Genomic DNA, 17477 nt, shown 5'->3' with positions numbered 1-17477 from the left:
CACAGGTCCCATGTGAGAGGCCCCCCCGGAAGGGGAGGCGGTTGAGGAGATAGCTCCGAGGGGACCACGCGGCCTACAACCCCAGCCCAAGACCCAGCGAGGCCCAGGGACCCACCACGGGTTGCACAGCTGGTGCACGGTGTCCCCGGGGGCGTAGCGCCGGCGCCGGTGGTAGCAGGGGCAGCGGGCAGCAGGCACACAGAGGGCGCCGTCCCAGAAGAGGCCGGGCGGGCACTCGCAGCCGCTCACGCACGCTTCCCGGCAGGACCCCTGCCCTCTGTCCTCCACTGCTGAGCAGCTGGGTGGGCAGGCTGAGACGCAGTCTGAGTAGAGCTGGCCCCCCGGGCACAGACGCTCTGTGGGCACACGAGTGGGCAGTGAGGTCCGAGGTTCCCCCTCCTCCCGCCAGACCCCCGCCAGACCTCCACCCCTTGCCCGCAGCCCGCAGAGAGGGTGCTTGGGAGGAGGTCCAGCACTCAGGAAGCAGGGGCCACAGGGCTGCTATCGGTTGGTTCCGATTCTGCAGAGTGGGGTGGTCAGGGGTTCTGCAAGGAGTGCCAGGGACCAGCCCTACCGCAGAAGCCTGGCTTCCTCCAGCCCACGTGGATGTGCTGCTTGGCACACTCCTGGGCATAGTTGGCCAAGGTGCTGCACACGGCTTCCCGACGGGCCTCTCGCCCACTGCCTGCTGGGGCCCCAGAACAGTAGGCAAAGAGGCAGGCCTGGTGGTACTCAGCAGGGGGGACCTTCAGAGAAAGGACAGCCCCTGAGTCACCAGCACTCCCTGCTCTTGCTTCAGTCATGCCCTGACTTATAATCAAACACAGTGAGCACTAGAAGGGACCTCTGAGATCATACATACAAAGTAGTGACAGGACCCGATTCCCTGTTCGGCACCCCTCCAGAACCCACTCTTTCCCGCCCCTCCGGCGGTTGATACCCCCACCCGTACCTGGGCATGGCATTCCCTAAAGGGACTGTCCAGCAGCTGGTAGCACACATCTTGGGCATCAGCCTGCATGCTTGCCTCCGAGCTGCTCAGGGGGCCCTCACAGCCCTGGGCCACCTCTGCTGAATCCAGACACCCAGGCTGGAGACACGGGAATTCAGGCCAATGGGGGATAAGAGACATTAACCAGGACACCAGGAAAGCAGCCACGACCCGACCCTCGTAGGTTCCTAAAGTCCCCATTGTCATGGCTGCCAGCCCAGACATCCTGGGATTTGGGGGACGGGGCAACTAGATTGTCAGCTCTGGTAGGGGTTGGGGGAACTGGGGGGGGGGGGTCACATCAACCCACAGGCAGGAGGTTTCATAACTAGCCAGTTAACCCAAAACTGGTCAGTGACCAGTTTGCTGGGTGTGTCCTCTGGTTCGTGGGTTCACCACTTAAATCCCATGGGACTCTGAGCCTGCCCCTCACCAAGGATCTGGAGCAGGCCAGGCCCTGTCCCAGGGAAAAGGCCAGTGATAAAAACAAAGAGCAGAGGCATGAAGGTATCAGAGAAGCCAGGAATGGGCAGGGGGACAACCAGAAGCCAGGCAGTGAGCCTGGGCTCCCTGAGGCTCCCTGACTCACCTCTGAATCAGGGAGCCTCCAGGAATTCCCGAAGGTGGCAGCTAACACAGCCAGTCTCCCTCCAGGCTCCAGGAAGTCATCTGGGGGAGGGCAAGCCAGAGAGGTGCCCGGTCTGGGCTCTCCACTCTTTCCCTCCCTCCTACACCAGCAACCGAGTCACGCCCACTTACCCTCAGGCTGGCCATTGTAGACTCCACAGAGACCTTGAGTTTGTCCCTGGAGCTCGGAGTCCACAGAAACAGAGACGGAACTGGACCCGTCCAGGCGTACGGTGACCCCCAGGCCCCCAGACAACACCAGCCAGTCCCCCTGCCACTGCAGGCTCAGCCCTGGGCAGGGGAAGGCGGGAGTCACACTCTGTGCCCCTCCTACCATCACACCCAGGCGCAGACTGCCCAGGTAAGGGAGAGGAGAGAGAATCTGCCAATTCTACAGAATTCTGCACTTCATACTCTGTAAAGGAGAAACAACTGGTTTTCCCATCAGAGCCCTCTTTGAGAAGTTCATGAACACTACAGATGCTCTCTTGAGCAAGTGACTGCAAGCGATAAGTAAACTTCAAAGCTCCCTTGAGGACACACACAGCCCCAGCTCCGCCTCAACTGGTAGAGCCAAGACCAGGAGAAAAGGTCCCACCTAACAGCACAAATGACCTTCCTCACAGCACACTGGGAGGCAGGCTGGGATAGAGGTTTGTTTTTAAGATTTTATCAAAGGATTTATTTATTTGAGAGAGATTATGCATGCAAGCAGGGGGCGGGGCAGAGGAGGAGGGAGGGAATCCCAAGCAGACCCCCGGCTGAGCTTAGAGCCTGCTACGGGGGCTCCATTTCAAGACCCTGAGATCATGACCTGAGCTGAAATCAAGAGTCAGAGGCTTAACCAACTGAGCCACCCAGGCGCCCCTTAAAGATGTTCTTTTTTTTTTTTTTTTTTTACAGAGAGATCACAAGTAAGCAGAGAAGCTGGCAGAGAGAGGGGGCGGGAAACAGGCTCCCTGCTGAGCAGAGAGCTCGATGTGGGCTTAATCCCAAGACCCTGAGATCTTGACCTGAGCCGAAGGCAGAGGCTTTACCCACTGAGCCACCCAGGTGCCCCAATGATGTTCTATTTAAATAATCTCCACACCCAACGTGGGGCTCAAAATCCCAACCTTGGGATCGAGAATCCCAGGCTTTATAGATGGAGATGCCAGGCATCCAGACACTCAAAGAGGTTAAGCCGTGGGCCTTGCCCCAAGCCATGCTGTGAGGGGCTAAGGGGTGTGTGTGGCTTGCAGGAATCACCTTGGAGACTAGGTCCATGACCTGCCTCCTCAGCAGACTCCCTCCCTCCCTCCTGTCCCAAAACCTCCCAGTCACGGTGGGGGCGGGCCCACTGTCTCCCACTCAGCTGCCCCTTTTGCTGTCCCCTGCCCCGGGAGATAGGCAGGCTGTCCCCGAGGAACACAGGGGGCCCTGGGAAGCCTGCTGTTCCCTACAGTACCGTGGAGCAGCTGAGACTCCCCGTCAGGTACCAGCTTCCCGTTCACAGAGACGTTTCTGCCCTGGATCAGCACCTCCTCAGGTCCCATCATTACTCGGGCCTTGGGAGGAGACACAGAGTGGAAGAGGCGTTCGGTGGCTCACCTCCTCCCTGTGGCCAGCTCCCTTCCTGCGTCCTCCCCTCCCTCACCAGCTGACAGTGCCCAGGCTGGGGGCAATGCCCCCTGGGTGTGAGGTGGACCGCCCAGGTGGCATCGGCAGCGCCCGCCAGCAGGTAAGTGCAGCGGCCCAGGAAGTGGTAGTGGCGTCCGTCAAAGGTGCGGTAGTGGAAGCCTGACCAGGTGGCGCAGGTGGCCGAGGGCGGCTGGCGCTGGCTCCAGAATTGGGCCACGGCCCCCGCCAGGGGCAGCAGGACGGCTGGAGAGGGAGCGCTGCCTGGAGGAGTTACACAAGCTGTGGTGAGCAGCTGACTGTGACGGCAGGAGGATGGAGAACAGGGGACTTGGGGCTTTCCCAGAGCAGGAGGGAGGTGGAGAGGGAATGGTCACTCTGGAGGCGGGAGGGGTGGGAGGTGACTCATCCGAGAGCGCAAGGGAATGGGTCTGGGCCCTGCAAAAAGGCCCAGAGCTCAAGAATTCTATGGGGCAGTGCCTAGTCAGGGGGAGAAAGTGAGGGCCGCCGTTGCAGACCGACCTGGGAGGTGTCGGCTCGAGCAGCTGAGGCAGGCCTGGGAGCTGCCATCCCGCCAGCTGTGTCCCCAAGGCCAAGCACAGCACTCCTCCAGGCTGCCCGCAGAAGCGTTAGCCGAGCCAGCCTGCAGCTGGCATTGCCGCGTGCCAAAGCAGTGGCCCCCAGGGGTGGCTTCCGCAAGGGCTGTGGTGGGGGAGGGAGAGAATGGAGTGACCCAGACAGTCAGCCTGGACCCAGCCTCCCTCCCCCACAGCCTCCCCGAAGCCACAGATCTGGGCTAATAGCAGGTGCTTACCCAGGGTGCAGCGGGTGCCCCCCCAGCCTGGGCAGCAAGTCCTCACTGTCCGGTTCCTTGCAGCGAGCCGGCTTTCTGGGGGTCTGGGTCCACCGAACCGGGGGCAGGGAGAAGATGTTAGTATCCAGCCCAGCCCCATGCCTGTCCCTGAGGATGGCCTGGGACGGTCAATCTGGTCATTTCTTCTCTGAGTGACTTTCTTGTGTAATTTCCCTTCCAAGCCTTTTTTTCTTTTTTTTTTTTTTTAATATATTTTGTAAAGATTTTATTTCAGAGAGATTGAGCGAGAGAGAGTGAGTACAAGTGGGGGGAGGGGGAGGGCAGCGAGGGGGAAAGGGAGATGGAGAAGCAGACTTCCAGCTGAGCAGGGAGTCCGATGCCAAACAGGGCTCGATCCCAAGGCAGATGCTTCCTTGACTGAGCCACCCAAGCGCCCCATCCCTTCTAGGTCTTAATTACCCCTTGTGCAAAGTGAGAATGATGTTTGGAAGGCAGACTGGAGGGGGGGCACAGGGAACAGGCATCCTACCTCTCCCTGCGCTGCCTGTCCTCAATCCCACACTCCTGACTCTTCTTGAGCCCAGCCACACCTATTGCCCAAATGCCTGCTTCTCCAGGACACCACCCGGGTCCCCTTCCGCCCAGAATGTTGGCCCCATTGCTCTCTCCTGCTCAGCAGCTAACCCAGGCTCCAACCCTCACTCACTTGTAGATGGGACAGAGCCCGGCATGTCCACTCCAGGACAGGTCCAGCTGCCAGCCCAGGCGCTGGTAATGGTAGAGGCTGGTGCAAGGTACCCGGTCCTCCTGGCGGGGGGTCACTTCCTCCTCCACCAGGAAGGTTTCTGTATGTTCACACCACCGGCTGCCCGCAGATGGGGAAGGACAGCTGCTGCCACCAGCCCCTCTATTGCCAAGAAGCCCTGTCCTGGGAGCCCACTCCCAATGAAGCCCCTCCCGGGGAAAGGTTAGTGAACTGAAGAGGAAGCTGGTGGGAGCCAGAAGCACCGGCTGCCGCAGAGGGTCCTGTTCATGAGGCCGGAGCAGAGGATCTTAGTGAACGGGACCCCAGGCTGGGCTGCTTACCCGTTAGCCAGTGCCCAGGCCGTCCCAAAGAGGAGGGCAGGGAGAAGCATGGCGCTCCCCGCCCAGGTCCTCTGCGGGGCTGAGAGCCTTGGGGCCAGGGGAAGACAGTGGCAGGTGAGCAGAAAGGCCAGTGCTGGCCTTCCCCGCCCCACACGGCGGTCTCCAGTCAACGTGTCCAAGGCCGCCCAGACAACTAGAACGAGGCCCCTGAGCCTGGGGAGGCTTTATCTCAGCCCCACGCCCTGGGGCACCAGCTGCTCGGAACCAGATTGGACCTGCCCTCACATTGTGCAATCCCCGCAAAGGACCGCTCTCCCTGGCAGCAGTCCCCTTCCTGCCCTTTTGTGTATGTATGTGTGTGTGTGTGTGTGTGTGTGTAAGCGTGTGTATGCGTGTGCGCGCACGGGTCTGAATGCTCACTGGGGGAGTGCATGTGCCCCAGGACCCAGCTCAGACGATATCTGAGCCTCTGATATTCCACCCCACTTAGGCTGTACCACAAATTCAGGTGGACTCTGGACAAGCCACCTTTTCTTTCTGAGCCTCAATTTCCTTGTCAGTAAAAAATTGAGGGGCTTCCCAGGGATGCTTGTGTGTTGGGGGGGTGGCTTGGCGGCCCCCCTTTGAAGTTGTGTGTGTGCTGGTGTCCCTGGCCGACTCAGCTGGTTAAGTGTCAGACTCTTGGTTTGGGCTCAGGCCATGATCTCGGGGTCATGGGATCAGGCCCTAGATTAGGGCCCTGCACTCAGCACTCATCGTGGAGTCTGCTTGAGATTCTCTCTCCCTCTGCCCCTCCTCCCACCTTGCACCTGCGCACACAAGCTCTCTCACAAATAAATAAATCTTAAAAAGAAAGAAAGAAATTGTGTGTGTACCCATCTTCCCGAGGATAGTTCTATAACTGTTATTAAGTTCTCAAAAGGAACTATGACCCCACAAAACGGCTGTTATTGTGCCAAATGACTGATATGATCTTCTAGCCCCCAAATTCTGGCTATGATTCTCTCTCCCTGCTCCCTTTGCCGCCCCTTCTCCCTGTAGGCACTTGAGAAGCCAGGACCAGTGAGCAGAAGGAGTTGAGTTTCTAGGCTGGCTGAACTGTGTGGAGACAGTGGGGGAGCCTGTGCCCTTTCCTCTGTGGTCTGACCTCTCACTGGGGCTGATTATGTGTGGATGGCTGGGTCCATCCTGGTTTCCTTTTGAGAGAGTCTCCTAGGGTCCAGAACCAGGAAGCCTGGGCAGGGGAACAGAGCAAGCCTCAGGGAGGAGAGGCAAGAGTGGAAAGTGTGAGTGTGCATGGGAGGGTAGGAGACAGAGGGGCCTGGAAAGGCAGCCCCCCCAACCCTGGGGGCAAAGCAGTCCGATGGGATGATCCGAGTATCCGGTAGGGGCAGCAGGTGGCCCAGGTAAATCCTGGTTACCAACTCCCAGGACACCCGGGCTGGAACGTGGCCTGACCCTCAGATTCCACAAACCTCCATCCCCTAAATCTGCTGTCCCACTGACCATCGCACATAGTTACCCCACCTCGGGCAAGGAAGCTGCTGGGAACCAGAGCCACACTAGGCATTTCTCCTGGCCCCCACCCTTGGCCCTGTGGCCCAGAGAGGGTGCGGTGAGTCCCTCAGGGAGCTCTCAGGACGGGTCATCAGAAAAGGCCAGGGCTGGGCCATGGGCACGTTGCTGTTCCTAATCTCTCACACGCAGACCCTACACACTCTCCCCCTGTTGCTTCACATGCTCACACCCCCAAGTGCTCATGGAAAGCACAGAGACACATTCTACTCCCACCACCATGAGACGACTGGGCGCTGACTAGCTGAAGGAGCCCATCCAGGAGGTTGAAGAGCCTTTCCCAGCTGATTCTGAGGTCCCCCGTGCTTTTCCAGGCACCACCTGCTCCCCACCCTTCTCCAAAACAGTAGGAAAGTTGATGGTGCCCTGCTGTGCGCGGTGCTTCTCCAGGGAGGGCCCAGTCTCAGCTCCAGATTCTAACCAGAGGTGATAAGGTAACAACACTTGCATTGGGGAGAAACCCAAGTCACCATGTCCCTTTCCCCTCAAGGGGGCAGGAAGGAGGAAGCTGGAGGCCAGAGATGGGAGGGGGGCCTGGAATAGACAGCCCACATTTCAGCGGGACAAGGACAGGACACAGGGAACTTTCTGAAGGAGCCAGGTGCCCGGCTGGCAAGACCCAAGAAAACCATCATAACCCGGGTGGGGACACCAAGTCCCCCAGAAACCGGATCTGAGGGCTGAGGGCAACCCTCCTCACCTGACAGCTACAGGTTCCCAGGCCAGTAGGAGGACCAGGCCCACCCCCGCCCAGCACCCCCTCTCCGCAGCCCCCTCCTCAGGACCCCGCCCTCAGAGTCTCGGCCCAGCGGGTCTCCAGCCTCACCCCCTCCCCACGGGCCTCCTCTCCAGTGCTGCCTTCTCCCTGGGGACCCGGCTCAAACAACCCCCACCCCAACTTCTGCTTCAAAGGGCCCGTTCTCGGCCCGCATTGAAGCCCAGCTCTGTCTCCTTCGGCCGGCCACCCCTCGCTGCCCCAAGGGACCCGACTCCCGCCGCGGGTGTCGCATCGGGTCCTCCGGCATCGGGGTCGGGGGTTGTGGGTCTGAGCGAATCCGGGTGGAATCCGAGTGGAGAGCAGGGGCGGGGTCGGAGTTCCCCAGACCAGCCCCACGGACCGACAGTCGGGAGACTCGATCCCACCGCGAAGCGCGGCACAGATACACTGGTGGGGGGGTCGCGATTCAAAGACAGCGACGCAGACACTGACTGGCTCTCCTCCCCCGAGCACGCCCCCTCCTCTTCCCCTCCCCACTCCTCATCACCCGCTCCCCTCGCGCTCCACCTTTCCTCTGGCTCCTCCCTCGGCGCCTGCGAGCACCCTCCCGCGCAGCCCGCGTGCCCTTCCTCCCTGCCTCCTCTCCCTCCTCCACCCCTCCCCCCACACTCCTCCCTTCCCCCTCTTCCCCCCACCCCGTTCCTAGGCTCCCACTTTCCATCACCTACTCGGGGCCTCCGTCCCTCCACACCATCACCTGCACGCCTGTCCCCGCCGTGCGCCTTCCTGCCACCGCACTCCAGCACCCCCCTGCCCCTACCTCCCCCACGGGGTGCCCGGCTGCTCCCCTCCCGCTTCCGCGCTCCCCTCCCCCCTGCCGGGCGCCGCTTCCCCGCTCCCGCTCCCTCCGCGTCTTTTCCTCTCCCCTCCCCGCGAAGTTTCGGGGCTGTCAGTCTGTCAGTCTTTTGGGCAGTCGGCACCCGAGCTACAGGCAGCGGGCGCCATTGCGAGCAGAACCCGCCGGGGCAGAAGGCCGGGGCGCCTGGGTCCCGCCAGCAGCGGGGAGACCCGACCGGCCAGCCCGCCAGGTACGGGCGGTGGAGGCGCCCAGCTGCAGGCGGCTCCGCCCGCTTCCCCGTCTACACCGACACTCAGTCACTGCCCGCTCCGCGCAGGTGACAGTCCCGGGGGTGGGGGCGCCGGGAGCGCTGGAGGGGGTGGGGTGGGGTTGGTAGGGGGGGGGGGGAGAAAGGGCAGGGGCGGGGTGGAAAGGGCCTGGCTTGGGGGTGGTCCCGGCAGTCGAGGAGAGGAGGACCGGGGATCTGGAGGGAGGGGCGGCGGCTGGGGAGGGGGGCCCGGGTGGGAGTCCGGTGGGAGAGGGTTGGGAGGCTCCCGAGGGGAGGGAGCGAGGAGTCTCCGGAAAGGGGCGAGGGGGTGTGGAAGGGGGCCGCAGGGGAAGGGGGCAACGAGGCCAGGGGATCAGGCCTATGGGGAGGGGCGGGAGAGGAGGGCGCTGACAGGTGAGCCCGGGAGCCGGGGAGGGGCCGGGCTGTGCAGTCGGGTCCGCGAGGAGAGGCTCCGGGGGACGGGCGGGAGGCGGGGAGGTGGGAGGGGAGGGGTCTGGTCGGGAGGAAAACTTGGGGGGCGGTAGAAGTCCGTGGGGAGCAGAAACGGGGAAGGTAGCCACTGAGAGAGAGGGAAGGGAAGCGGAGGTGTGTTGGGAGGCAGGGGTGGGGAGGAGCTGGTTCCGTGAGCAGGTCCAGAGCCAGCCGTAAGCCGCAGACTCCCAGGCTTGGGGGAGCCTGGGGACAAGGGAGAGAGCTCGGGAGCGGACTGGAAGGGGGAGGGGAAGAGCGGTGCTGGGGACTGGGGACCGGGAGGGTCGGGTAGCGAGAGCCTGCTGGGGAGGCACAGGGGGAAGGGAGACGGGGGCCGCGGAGGGGGAGGCGGGCTGCAGGAGGGAGGCGGGGAGGGAGGGAGGAGGACTGGGGAGGGGGGAGGAGGGAGGGAACTGAGGTGAAGAGAGGAAAGGAGAAGGGAGGGAAACCGGAGTGGGGGAGGAGAGGGGAGGGGAATGCGGGGTGAGGGAGGAAAGCGGGAGGAGGAGGGCAGCGTTAGGGAGGAAGGAAAAGAGGAGGGGGAAGGAAGGGAGAGGGTGTGCAGCGGGGCGGAGGATGGGGGAGAACCAGGAGGGAAGGGGAAGGCGGCCCGGAGCCGGGGGAGGAGGAGGGGAACCCTGTCGCCGGGTGTGCCCAGAGGAGAGGGTCACGGGGGCGGTGGCCGGGGAGGGCCAACCCGAGGGGGCGGGGCGGGGCTGGCCCGGCGGAGAGCTGGGGGCGGAGCCGGAGGGGCGGGGCAGGGGGCGGAGCTGGGGAACCGGCCAGATTCGGTAGGGAGAGAGGGCGGAAGGCAGAGGGAGCCGGAGAAGGGAGGGGCAGAGGGAAGGCTGCCAGAGAGATGGGGGGGGGGGGGGGAGGGGAGTCTGATGGGGGAGGGGCAGGGAACCCGCTGGAAGAGGAGCTGGGAAGGGGGCTCGAGGGCCGGGTGTCCCTGCCTGGGGAGGCCCTGAGGGGGGAGGGGCGATGGTTTTGAGGTAGGGTTTTGGGGAGAGGAAGCTAGAGTCATTTCCTGCTTCAGCAAAGACCCTCCTTGGAGGGCCTCCCCCACCAGTTGCCCAGTAGTGCACTCACCTCCGCCCCCCCGGCTGGCTCCTATTTCGCCAGCTCCCGCAGTGACAGCTGGAGGGCCTAGGAGATGAAGTTCCCGGCTCCCACGGGGGTCTTCCACTCTCCACCCTCTCCCCGCCCCCAGAAGGAGAATCGATTGATTCCTGACGTCCCCAGGCAAGGGCACTGGGGGGTGGGGAGCACTGGTGGGCTGGGCCCGGTTCAGAGGCCCGCCAGGTGAGGGAAGGGTTGCAGCTGATTTCTGGAACTGACCAGAGCCTGCAGAAGTGGCTTCAACGCCTTGGCCTTGCCCTGCAAAGATCCCTTTGCTTTCTGAAACCCATCTTCCCTCATGCCCTTACCTGTCCCTGGGGACGTCATCTTTGGAGCTCCTGGGGATCGCTGATGGGGAGAAGTTGGGCAGAGCCAAGGCCCAGGTGGCAGCTGTCCGGAGAAGAATGTGAACAAGGATGTGTTTTCTCCTCAGGGTGTGTGGCCTGATTCCCAGGAGGAGCTACCCTGGGTTGCCATGAGAGAGACTTTTGAGGCCCTCAGCTCCCTGGGTGAGCCCGCAACACTCAGGGAACGTGGGTGGGTGGGAGGCCGGATCCAGGGGCCCCCTAGGCCTGCTGCTTCCCTACCATTCGGACAGCCCGGCTGTTCTCAAGAGATGGCCACCCTAAGACCCCATAGACCCCGGGGAGCCTGTAGGGCAGCCTCAGTTCCATGGGGTCTATTTTCAAGTCCGGCCGGGCCGTTGCGCACAGCGCGCATGCAGATTGTAGGTGCCCCTGCGCACCTGCGGACTCCCGGACTCCTGTCTGGAATACCCGGATATTTCAATCTACTTTCTCTTCCTTCACCTGCTCTTGACTCAGTGCAAAGGGGCACTGAGGACACAGAGGACACCTGGCCAGGCTGCTGGGAAGCCTGGCTCTCCCCTCTCATGCTGTTTAGAGACCCTTCCTTCCTGAGCAAGTTGGAAAAAGCGCCTTAGCTGTTTCGGTGAAGAGGAAGAGCCCCTTCCTTTGATCACTGTTCTATACTCTGATGCTTTATTTGGCCCCATCCTTCTGCCTATAACAGGATTCTCTGTGGGACAGACGGAGATGGCCCCCCAAAGTGAGCCTGGGGAAGGGTCCCATAATAACCAGGAGCGGATGTCCCCTTCCAGGGAAGACAGCGTGCTGGGCACATGCTCTGGTAAGGAGGTGGGGACCAGGAGCAGTGGCTCGGGGCGGCATCTACCTTTCCTTCTTCAAGTATTTGTTGAGCACCTACTAAGTGCCACGGTAGGCTTCTCCATATTTGGAATACTTCAGTGGCTAAAAACGAAGATCCGTGCTTTCCAGGAGCTTAATCTTAGGGAGGGCAGAAAGTCAGCAAACAAATATAAAAATGTACTTATAGACTGTCTCAGGGGATATGTGCTATGGGGAAGGGCCTGAGGTGGGGGTGGGGCGGGCTGCAGGATTAAATAGTAGGAGGGTGAGAGTGGGTCCCATTGGGAAGGTAAGATTTGAGCAAGATTCGGAAGAGGTGAGGAAGGTGGCTGAGTAGCTCCCAGAGGGAGAAGACAAGGAAAGCAGGCCCGTGTCTGGCTTCTTGACATTCTGGTCTTACCCACTGATTTGCCTGGAACTTGGGTCCATCTGGCATCTGGGAGGTCTGCAGCCCCCTTGTAGAAGTCTCCTGCAAGCCTCAGGGCAGGGACCTTTCCTTGCTTCCACCATCTCCTACACATATTCCAGAAGCTCCTCACAGCTGTGGCTCTTGCAGCCTTCACAGCCTTTGCTTGCAGCTGCCCGGGTTTGAAGGCACCTGAGGCTGCCCCCCCCCCGGGGGGGGCAGCAAGGAATTCAGTCTCTGCAGCTATGATGTGGGACACAGTCCTGCCAGGGGGACTGGGACTGGGGTTTCAAAAGCCCCTGCTTGATGGCCCCAGTGGGGACCTCTGTCCTTCTGTGATGTCTTTGGAGTCCTTGAGGTAGCCTGTTCTCTTCCAGGGCACGAGGCCCCCAGACCAGAGGAAGGCGCCCACACTGAAGAAGCTCAAGGCCCCAGCAGAGGAGGCCAGGCATGCGCGCCGCAGAAGGCCGAGCCCATGGGCTCCTGCCCAGGTGAGTCTTTCCATCTCCCCAGGCCACCGGGGGCCCAGGCGGAGGGGACCGGGGCCTTGTCAACTCCCAGCTGCTATTAGAATGAGGCAGCCACTCCAGGCCCTTCCAACCTAGGACGAATCTGCCCCCTGGCACCTTTCTGCCCTAAAGCCTCGGCCCCCAGAGGGAACTCCACAGCACAGATGACAGGACTCAGAGAGGCGGGTCACCCAGAGAAACTGACCCTCACCTCAACATCCTCTCAAAGTCTTAACTTCTGCCTCCCCTTGTCTTCGTGTGTACTTGCTGATGACTTGAATTGCCATTCCCATGAAGACCTACCTTTTCATTGCCTTCCCCCTAGACAAGCTCCCTTCCCCCTAAATCTCCACTGGGCTCGGTGGTCCCCCGATGCCCCAAATCTGTGGTGCTGGACCCATGTCCCCCACACCCAGGGGGACGGAACGGTTGACTTCTCTCTTCACCGTGCTTCACCCTCCAGCTCCCACCACACTTGGCACCTTCTACCTGACTGATGTCCTTTATTCCAGGGGTTTATTTAGAACCTGCTCGGTCCAGGCTGTGTTAGGTAGAAGGGAATGAGATTGCCCCTGGCGGACACAGACCCTGTTTGACTCCTGCCTCCCCATGTCCCAGCCAAGTGACCTAAGATAGGCCCTCACGTGCCGGAGCTTGTCTGCCCACCTGTAAGCAGGGAGAAGATGCACTTCATGGTTGCTGTGAAGCTTTGTGACAGCGGATAGACCGTGTGTCATCGGCAGTTGGCACTCAATAAGTGGTGGCAGTCCTCATTTTTATGAGACACATACAGAAATGGAGCACAAGACGTCTGCCTTTCAGAAGCTAAAATCTAGCTGAGATGACAATATGAACCAGAATAAAGAATTAAAAGAACAAATAGCAATCAGGCCCACATTGCAAGGAAGTATAACCGTGTTCCCAGTGAGTGTTGTAGGTAGATAAGAGATGCTCATGCATTGGATTTTTCAAAGATTTTGGCGACCCTTGCTGCATTTTGAGGGAGGTGTAGACATGAGCGCTGATGGTGGGGCAGAGGATGGGAAAACATTCTAGGCTGAGAAGAGACTTTAATACAGAAAATTTGCCGTGTGGCCGGGGTTTGAGCAGACCAGCTTGGCTACAGAGGAGCATTTATGCCTAGGACAGGAACTCAGATCCTCTGGTTCAGTGGTTCTTAAACAAGAATGACTTTGGGAGCTTTAGAGAAAGGGAACAGATCAGGTATCCTGCTCCCAGAGATGCATTTGGGTAAAAGTCGCCAGGAGATTAGGAACCATGAACTAACACAACCCTTATACCTAAGCCAACAAATGCAGTGAGCTTGGAGTGCTCACAGAGGTAAGTTAACAGGTCACACTACTGGCTAGTGGCAGAGGAGAACCCAAGTGGACACTCCCAGTCTGGGCCCTGAGCTATTTCGTCTTGGCTGGACCATTGCAGGGCTCAGGAGGGACAAAGCTCCAGTGGGACCGACCTCAAACCTGCTCCCCCAGAGGGTGCACCCTGCGTCTCGAACATTGGCATTGTTTACTGGTTCCCCAGTTCCTGCAAACTCCATCCTCTTCTTCCTAAACTGGGATTTCCTGCCTGGTTCCAGAGGCCAGAATGAAGGGAGGGAGTTAGGAGTAGGGGGAACCTTGGAGAGGCAACTAGAAGGGAGTTCCAGCTGCTCAGCTGATGGGAGACTGCAGTTCCAGAAAGGGCTGGAAGATCTGGGGCAGCCACTCTGAGCAGGTGAACCTGGAGGGAAGCAAGCCTGAGGCCTGAACTTGGAGCAACCTTTATATTCAGGGTCCACAAAAGTACAGGCAGGGAAAACACTCCCCAGCCCTGCAGAAGCCTAGGAGACAGCCCCCAGGAGGAGCTGAGGGCGCTCACCAGCTTCCTGGGCTGCAAGGAGCCGAGGAGGAGGGGGAGGATGGGCGGGGACACTCTCTGGAAACATCCAGTAGAACCAGGCTCCTATGGGCAGGAATAAAAATTGGGCTTCATTGGCTCGTCTGGTTTTGACTTTCCAGGGGATGAGTGGATGATACGGAAGGTGAAGGTGGAGGAGGAGGATCAGGAGGCGGAAGAGGAGGTCGAGTGGCCGCAGCATCTAGCGTTACTCCCCGGCCCCTTTCCCGCGCCGGACCTGGGGCCTCTGGCCGCTGCGTACAAGCTGGAGCCTGGGCCCCCAGGGGCCCTGGAAGGACTCGCGCTGGCCGGGTGGACCCCGACCTCGGAGAAGCCCTACGGCTGCGGGGAGTGCGAGCGGCGGTTCCGGGACCAGCTGACTCTGCGGCTGCACCAGAGGCTGCACCGCGGCGAGGGCCCGTGCGCCTGCCCGGACTGCGGCCGCAGCTTCGCGCAGCGCGCACACATGCTGCTGCACCTGCGCAGCCACCTGGGCGAGCGGCCCTTCCCCTGCTCCGAGTGCGACAAGCGCTTCAGCAAGAAGGCGCACCTGACCCGCCACCTGCGCACGCACACGGGCGAGCGGCCCTACCCGTGCGCCGAGTGTGGCAAGCGCTTCAGCCAGAAGATCCACCTGGGCTCGCACCAGAAGACGCACACGGGCGAGCGGCCCTTCCCCTGCACCGAGTGCGAGAAGCGCTTTCGCAAAAAGACACACCTGATCCGCCACCAGCGCATCCATACGGGCGAGAGGCCCTACCAGTGCGTCCGGTGCTCCCGCAGCTTCACGCACAAGCAGCACTTGGTGCGGCACCAAAGGGTGCACGAGGCGGCCGGCCGCGCCCCCTCCTCTCCCGACGCGCCCGCCTCGCCGGGTTCCCCGGCCCCGTCCCCGACCCCGTCCCCTCCCGGACCCAAGCCTTTCTCCTGCTCCGACTGCGGCCTCAGCTTTGGCTGGAAGAAGAACCTCGCCACGCACCAGCGCCTGCACCGCGGCGAGGGGCGCCCCTTTGGGTGCGACGAGTGCGCGCTGGGCGCTACCGTGGACGCCGCAGCCGCCGAGCCCTTGGCCTGCGCGCCCGGTGACACGCCGGCGACCCAGGGCGCTCCCGCCAGCGAGCGGTCCTCCTGCGCGGACTGCGGGCGCGGCTTGGCCCACGGGCAGCAGCCCGCGCGGCAGCGGCGGGTGCACCCGGGCGAGCGGCCCTTCGCCTGCGCGCAGTGCGGCCGCCGCTTCGGCTCGAGGCCCAATCTGGTCGCGCACTCCAGAGCCCACAGCGGCGCCAGGCCTTTCGCCTGCGCACAGTGCGGCCGCCGCTTCAGCCGCAAGTCGCACCTGGGCCGCCACCAGGCGGTGCACACAGGCAGCCGGCCCCACGCCTGCGCCGTCTGCGCCCGCAGCTTCAGCTCCAAAACCAACCTGGTGCGCCACCAGGCCATCCACACTGGCTCCCGCCCCTTCTCCTGCCCGCAGTGCGGCAAGAGCTTCAGCCGCAAAACCCACCTGGTGCGGCACCAGCGCATCCACGGCGAGGCCGCCCACGCGGCCGCCGACGCCGACCTCTCGGCCCCTGCCTGGCCCACTGCCGCAGAGGCAGCGGCGCCCCCTCTCTTCTTCTGAGCCGTGTTCTCTCCAGGAGCTCCTGGTTGGAGAGACCCATGCCCGACATCTTCTGGGCGGTAAGCCCGACGGCCTGGGCCCCGATGGCTGTTCTCTGCCCTCTTTATCTTGCTGGAGAGGAAGAAGTCCGGGCAGGATGACCAGCTTTGGCATTCTGTGACAAAGACAATGTTAAGAGTGAGCCCTTGCTGGGGACAATTCAGGCGTGAGTCCTGGAAAGAATCCCACCAAGAGACCCCATCAGAAAGCAGACGTTTGTTTTCTTAGACCCCAGCCTGCCGAGGACCGGCTGGGTCAGGAGCCTCTCCGGGGGGAGTGAAAAGAATGAGAATGTGTGTACTTCCAGTGTCATTAAAACCAAAATCTGGAGGTTCTGGGGCTGTTAAATGAGCACCGCGGGAGGCGGGGAATCCCTGACTCTTCTCATCCACTGCCCCTCTCAGTCCTCCCCCAGAGGACCCCCCCCCTTCCTACCCCTGGGGTGGGCTAAATTTAGCCAGGCGCTGCTAATGGGCTCTGGGAAATGAAAATAAAATAGAGCTCACCGAGAAGCCACTATCCTGCTCCCTGCTTTTAGCTTAGATGCTTGATGGAAGAAACATGAACATGCGTGTCTCATGGCAGGTGCTGAGGCTACCACGGCAGGGAACGCAGAGAGGGGCAGGGTGCCCTGTGGCCATTGCCATGGAGATGGCGTGGGCTCTGAAACTGTCCCCAGGGCATCTCAGAACAGCAGCCCCACCCGCCACCCTGCCTGGCAGCGTGAAGGACATGAGCAGCAGATGAATGTTGAATGTTACTTTCCCAGCACCATCTCCCCTAAGTTCGGTCTTTAAGGGAGATGCTTTATCAAGACGTCTCCGTAGCTGCATGTGCCCAGCCGGCTGGCTAGAGATGGAGAGGAGGATGATGGAGAACATGCTGGACTCGGAGAAGGCCCCGGTCTGACCACTCCTGGGCCTCTCACGGGACATGGAACAGAGAATCTATTTTCTTGCAACTCTGCTTTCTAATGACCATAGATTGTTGGTTGATAAGGGCCGAGGCCATTTCCAACTCTAGCATTACCATCACCAAAAATAACTCTCGCCAACAGATATTGGGGTGCCTCCTGCCTGCCAGGCACTACACTGGGGCACTGGGAAAGAATAGTAAGCGAGATAGACATACTTGCAGGAAATATCAGAAATCCTCGGGCAAGCCCAGAAGGCTTTGGGGGGCGGGGATGTGATGAGGGCATCCCAAATCTAGGGAAAGTCAAGGGAGGTTTGCAGCATGAAGACATCTTTTTTTTCTTCCTAAAGATTTTATTTATTTATTTGATAGAAAGAGACACATCGAGAGAGGGAACACAAGCAGGGGGAGTGGGAAAGGGAGAAGCAGGCTTCCTGCTGGGATCATGACCTGAGTCGAAGGCAAACGCTTCACGACTGAGCCACCCAGGCGCCCCCAGCATGAAGACATCTCTACTGTGAAGCCTGGAGAATGAACACAAGGGGCCAGGTGAAGGGGTCGGGGGTGGGAAAGATGGTACACGCAGGGGTCAAAGTCCAGCACAGAGAGGCTCGGGGAGGGAGTCCTGAATGGGAGGGCCAGGAGCCTGAAGACTAGGAGGGGCCGACTAGAAAAGCCTTCAGCACAGATCAGGAAGCTCAGACTTTATCCAGGGGCAGCAGGAAGCCGTGGAAGGGTTTGGGCAGGGCAGCACTAGGCTGATGTAGACAC

General features: G+C 61.0%; 2 protein-coding genes across 7 annotated transcripts in view; one reads left to right on the top strand and one right to left on the bottom strand.

Annotated features, from left to right (window-relative positions):
• LOC131829919 (SCO-spondin-like) overlaps nt 1-7029 on the bottom strand; it is a 53348-nt gene extending 46319 nt beyond the window's left edge. Inside the window, exons 1-11 of the mRNA XM_059172195.1 lie at nt 5136-7029; nt 4756-4914; nt 4050-4132; nt 3758-3937; nt 3255-3499; nt 3066-3165; nt 1751-1909; nt 1581-1660; nt 953-1090; nt 575-746; nt 116-356 (exon numbers count right to left, since the gene is read on the bottom strand). Coding sequence (XP_059028178.1) covers nt 116-356; nt 575-746; nt 953-1090; nt 1581-1660; nt 1751-1909; nt 3066-3165; nt 3255-3499; nt 3758-3937; nt 4050-4132; nt 4756-4914; nt 5136-5185 — 1607 coding nt within the window. The 5' untranslated portion in view covers nt 5186-7029. The remainder of the gene's footprint in view (nt 1-115; nt 357-574; nt 747-952; nt 1091-1580; nt 1661-1750; nt 1910-3065; nt 3166-3254; nt 3500-3757; nt 3938-4049; nt 4133-4755; nt 4915-5135) is intronic.
• Nucleotides 7030-8097: 1068 nt separating this feature from the next.
• Nucleotides 8098-16119, top strand: ZNF467 (zinc finger protein 467). Of its 6 annotated transcripts, none has more exons than XM_059172198.1 (5): nt 8099-8516; nt 10582-10657; nt 11181-11297; nt 12101-12214; nt 14254-16119. In XM_059172198.1, the coding sequence occupies exons 2-5, from the start codon at nt 10624-10626 to the stop codon at nt 15750-15752; spliced, it is 1764 nt and encodes a 587-aa protein (XP_059028181.1). In that variant the 5' UTR covers nt 8099-8516; nt 10582-10623; the 3' UTR covers nt 15753-16119. The 6 variants fall into 6 exon arrangements, with proteins under 6 accessions (XP_059028185.1, XP_059028181.1, XP_059028180.1 ...); XM_059172197.1 differs by having other exon boundaries at nt 8099-8603; XM_059172201.1 differs by lacking the exon at nt 8099-8516 and adding an exon at nt 9085-9107.
• Nucleotides 16120-17477: the final 1358 nt, after the last annotated feature.

Source organism: Mustela lutreola, chromosome 4, assembly GCF_030435805.1.
Source record: "Mustela lutreola isolate mMusLut2 chromosome 4, mMusLut2.pri, whole genome shotgun sequence".
Classification (NCBI taxonomy): domain Eukaryota; kingdom Metazoa; phylum Chordata; class Mammalia; order Carnivora; family Mustelidae; genus Mustela; species Mustela lutreola.
This window is presented reverse-complemented; position numbering and strand designations above follow the sequence as displayed.

Excerpts from the sequence above, each read along its gene's own strand:
- ZNF467 (XM_059172198.1), top strand. The coding sequence starts at position 10,624 with ATGAGAGAGACTTTTGAGGCCCTCAGCTCCCTGG. Across the intron at positions 10,658-11,180 it reads TGAGGCCCTCAGCTCCCTGG|GATTCTCTGTGGGACAGACG; the intron begins GTGAGCCCGCAA and ends TGCCTATAACAG. Across the intron at positions 12,215-14,253 it reads GCCCATGGGCTCCTGCCCAG|GGGATGAGTGGATGATACGG; the intron begins GTGAGTCTTTCC and ends TTGACTTTCCAG.